This window comes from Ammospiza caudacuta, chromosome Z (assembly GCF_027887145.1).
Source record: "Ammospiza caudacuta isolate bAmmCau1 chromosome Z, bAmmCau1.pri, whole genome shotgun sequence".
Taxonomy (NCBI): Eukaryota; Metazoa; Chordata; class Aves; order Passeriformes; family Passerellidae; genus Ammospiza; species Ammospiza caudacuta.
The window spans coordinates 40,967,205-40,971,364 of NC_080632.1; the positions used below are offsets into that span (position 1 = coordinate 40,967,205).

Genomic DNA, 4,160 nt, shown 5'->3' on the forward strand with positions numbered 1-4,160 from the left:
CTTGAATTAGAAAGCAGGAGAAAAGAACATATTTAATTAGTTTTAGAGATTCATTAGAAGAGAACTTTCTGAATTCAGTCTTTGTTCTTTCTTCCCTAGAATACACTCATTTAGGCAGCTGGTATTCTGTTTCCTGTACCTTGTTGAACTTCTCATCCAACTTGGTTAGCTAGCCTAGACATACAAACCCAGGTATTCAATTTTTCCCCCACAAGATGGATTATAAACATTGCTGTGAAGAAGACTTCTTCTTGTTCTGTTAACTAACTTTTCCATTTTGGTTTCACACTGCTTATTTTTGGCACAATTATTATTTTTTCATCACTCTAAAAAGGAAATTCTTTTTGTGTTCTGTATAGTTAACAGGAACTTCTGAGAAATACTGAATTTACCTTATTTAAATGAAAATGTAACAGTAGATTTAGATGGGGCATGTAAGTAAAAAAAAAATCTAATTGTCTGCTTTTTTATTCTTCTGTACCATAGAAAATTCTTCTTGGACATGTGATTATATTGACTATATTGTATTTTTGAACAGTTTTAAATTTTAGTTATAGAAGTATTTCCTTATGGACTTTTGATATATATTTATTATCTATTAAAAATCTGTTGTCTTCACAGTGCTTTTCTATATTTGTAACTGTGGTGTTGCAGAAGAGTTATGAGCTTTACGATGCATCATGAGGAAGAAGAAATCCTGAAAGGGCAAAGAGCTGCCAAGATTGACTCTAAAATTATTGCAACTATATTAGAATTAAGCAGAATGAATTGGGAAAGCAGGTATGCTATGAATCAGCATGGAAATGCAAAGGTCAGAGAATCTTAATCTAGAGAGTCCTGCTGAGACTTGGGTCCCTCTCAAAACCTAACACTGCAATTTTGCTTGTCTGGACCTTGAGAAGCACAATTAGAAAGATTCTGCATAAAAGCACTTGCTAATTGACCTAAATGGTTTTTGGGTAGAAACTATTACTGAAGAAGGCCATTCTCAATCAAAACCCATGAAAGACTGCCTTCTTAGTTAGTGTTTTGGATTTATAGATCACTGAGAGATTGAGTCAATCTTTAAAATAAATGTATGACTTAGATTTGTTTAAATTGTCTCCCTTCTTTAGCTGGAAAGGCAACTAGGACTGCAGAACCTGATGAGAGACAGGCAAATAGCCATGCTGATTGCTTGGACGTGAGAATTTCTCAAATATTTTAGGACATTTTTTGGACACTTACTACTGTAGTTTTAACAACTGGATATGAAGTTTATTCCCTAACAGAAAATGTAAGTATATTACATTATATATTTTTATTTTGCTGGGTCTTGGTTTTGCATTACAGGTTTTATCCAGTTTTTATCCAGATATTATTTTTATCCATTTGCTCAGAGATTGATCAAATGACAAAAGGACACTGCTTTGAGTGTGTTCTGGTTATGTGTGTACTTCAGATTTATTTAAAAGTGGAGACATGAGCTGACAATAATATGACAATAAAATATCTGAAGTACAAAAAGTCCACTATAAAATAACAGTTGATTGTGGAAGAGGGGAGAGTATTTAAAAGCCACGCTATTTTATTGTCTGTACTGAGATTTAATGAATTGTTAGTGAGTAGCACATTCTCCATCTAGATTTTTTTTTAATGCAGGGAACAAGTGGACATATTCTGAAGTCTGCTCACCTAAATTTGAATCAACTGACCCAAGGGAAAAAGAAACCTGGCTAATAAAGCTATATTGAATAGGGAAGAACTTGCCCTACAGTACTTTTGGTTGATAATGTTTTCTTGGACTGTAAAACATTTAGAGGGAATTAGGAAATATTTGTGGTTTTGTGTATATAGTGAAGATTAAATGCACCTTATGCATTATGGGTTCTCTGTAGCATTTGGAAATGAACATAGAATCTATATTGTTATGTGTTGCAAGTGGCTGGGTATATGGCACTGCACATGCATGCTAAACGAGTTAGATCAACCCATATTTGTTAATATTTTCAAAAATCACCACTGTATTTTTAAAATACTCTTGGGTTGAGAAAGAAGGCGACCAGAAGACAAATGTTTCTGAGGAAATAAAAACTTGCTCTTTGATTAGAGATTTTTAGAAGAATACACAAGTCCTAGACAGGCAAGGTCAGCCTAGAGTAACAGTGCTGATGTGCTGAATATACTAAATATTTTTTTCTTGCACAGAGCAATAAAAAGGAAGAACCCAGCAGTTTTACTGCCAATACTTCCCTTATGCTTTGTATTTTCCTATCATTATGATGTGGGCTATGGGACACTATTGCAAAAGGATTAAAGGTATGTAAGTCTGTCCTCTTCTCACAGAGAACCAAGCTTCAGATAACCTGTTATGTTTTTTTTAAATGGCTGGGAGAAATCTTGTAATAGATATTTGACGGTTTCTTTGACAGAAATATTATGTCTCATTTCTTTTCCTGCTGTTGAAATCAGATATTTTGCTAGTCAACAGTACTCATTTCTTTTAAGACTGTTATTTTATCTTCTTGTGTCAAATACAGCTGATGTAAGAATTGGATATCTGGAAGAAGTGACAGATGTAGTGATTTACTTCTGTATTCCACTCTCTTGCTGGTTTTTTGGGGAAAGGGTTAGGGATTACAATATAAAGGAACAGAGACATGAATCATGGACTTACACCTTCATGACCAAACACAGCCATCAGGTGATGATCTTACTGCAGTGTCCTGCTAAGACTGAAGAAAGGTGAGTCCTGGAAAGTGGGGTCTTGCCTCATAGCTGTCCCTTGTCTATATTATTAAATTATATACATTGTGTTGAAGTTCATGGAGATGCATTTATGTTAATTCTGATTCCTAGTGAAGGAGACTGGCTCAGTGAGTGTAGACTGTAAGTGAAAACAGCATCAGACCATGGCATGTCACCTTTACAAACTGACTTAGTTAACTAAATCTAACTAATTGTCTTGTCTGCTACTGGCACAACTGTATTGAAACAAAATAAAAACCTGTTTCAGCACTTAGTCTTTAGCCTCCAGATCTAACACTTGGGTTTCCTAACTCTGCATGCTTCATGGGAAATAGTGGTAGGTTAATTAGACAACACCTGCTGTAGTTCCTGCTGCATGCAGGTGCAAATACATTTTGGTCATGCAGGATTGTATACCTGTGACCATTTCCCCAACAGCATTAAACAAACTTCTCTGGATTTTATTATGAAGAGTCAGCTAAGCACAGGGAAGAAGGGGTAGTTCTTAGAAATAAAAGTGTTGAAAAGGAGATTAGTACACACAGAGCAGAATTAGCACTTGGAATTTAGAATTTATATGTAATGTGTTTACTGTGTATCATGTGGTCCATAGGTTGAAGAGGAGCAATGTGGTATCCTATTGCTTTCCAAATATCAAAAGTCATCTTCATCACTTCAGATCCATTAGGAGAACTTCAGCAGCGTGTAAGGCTTGTGAAAATGTTTTGCAGAAAAGAAACTGTGGAACCAAATAAAAAATAAAATGGAATATGCCAAACTAACTCTGTCTTTTCCAGATTTTTTTTTTCTAAAAGAAATGTGGTAGATCCATTATAAACTCGTGAAAGCATTTGATGGGGTATTACCTAAAGATTAAGTTAGCATGAAAGACATGGAAATTAGTAGAGAGGTAAGCATGGGAGTAAATAAATTATGTCAAATCTTGGGCTTGAAAAGGAAGGATAGGCTTCAGCAGGGTTATTAACAATATTTCTCAAGATTTGGTCTGGATCTTCATTTGCTTTATATGTTAAATTATGAGCAACTTATCCTAATCAAATCTTTGGGTGACAAACTTGATTAAGTTCATCAACAGAAAAGAAATAAGCTGTAGTGCAAGAAGAATTGATGTTCTGAAGAAATGAGACAACAAAATAGGATTCAATTTGCTAATGTCAGCAAGAAACTGGGGATTAATAGGGATTTCTACCACCTGAGCTCATCAGCTGGAAATGGTAGAAAAAGGGAAGACTTGAATGCTGATGATAAGCAGAATGAATATAATCCAAATAATGTGATGAAATTGAGCTAAGCAAAGTCTAGAAGCATCAAGTGAGGTTTCCTAGTATCACAGCATGGTTGAGTTGGAAGGAATCTCTGAAGGTTATCTGGTCCAAGCCCCCTGCTCAGACAGGATCATCCATAGCCAATTG

General features: G+C 35.1%; 1 protein-coding gene across 1 annotated transcript in view; it reads left to right on the forward strand.

The window, feature by feature from the left end:
• The first annotated feature begins 673 nt into the window (after window positions 1–673).
• Window positions 674–4,160, forward strand: part of PLGRKT (plasminogen receptor with a C-terminal lysine) — an 8,432-nt gene continuing 4,945 nt past the window's right edge. Inside the window, 4 exon segments of the mRNA XM_058824397.1 lie at window positions 674–811; window positions 1,116–1,255; window positions 2,188–2,283; window positions 3,341–3,432. Of these exon segments, the coding sequence (XP_058680380.1) occupies window positions 674–811; window positions 1,116–1,255; window positions 2,188–2,283; window positions 3,341–3,432 (466 nt within the window).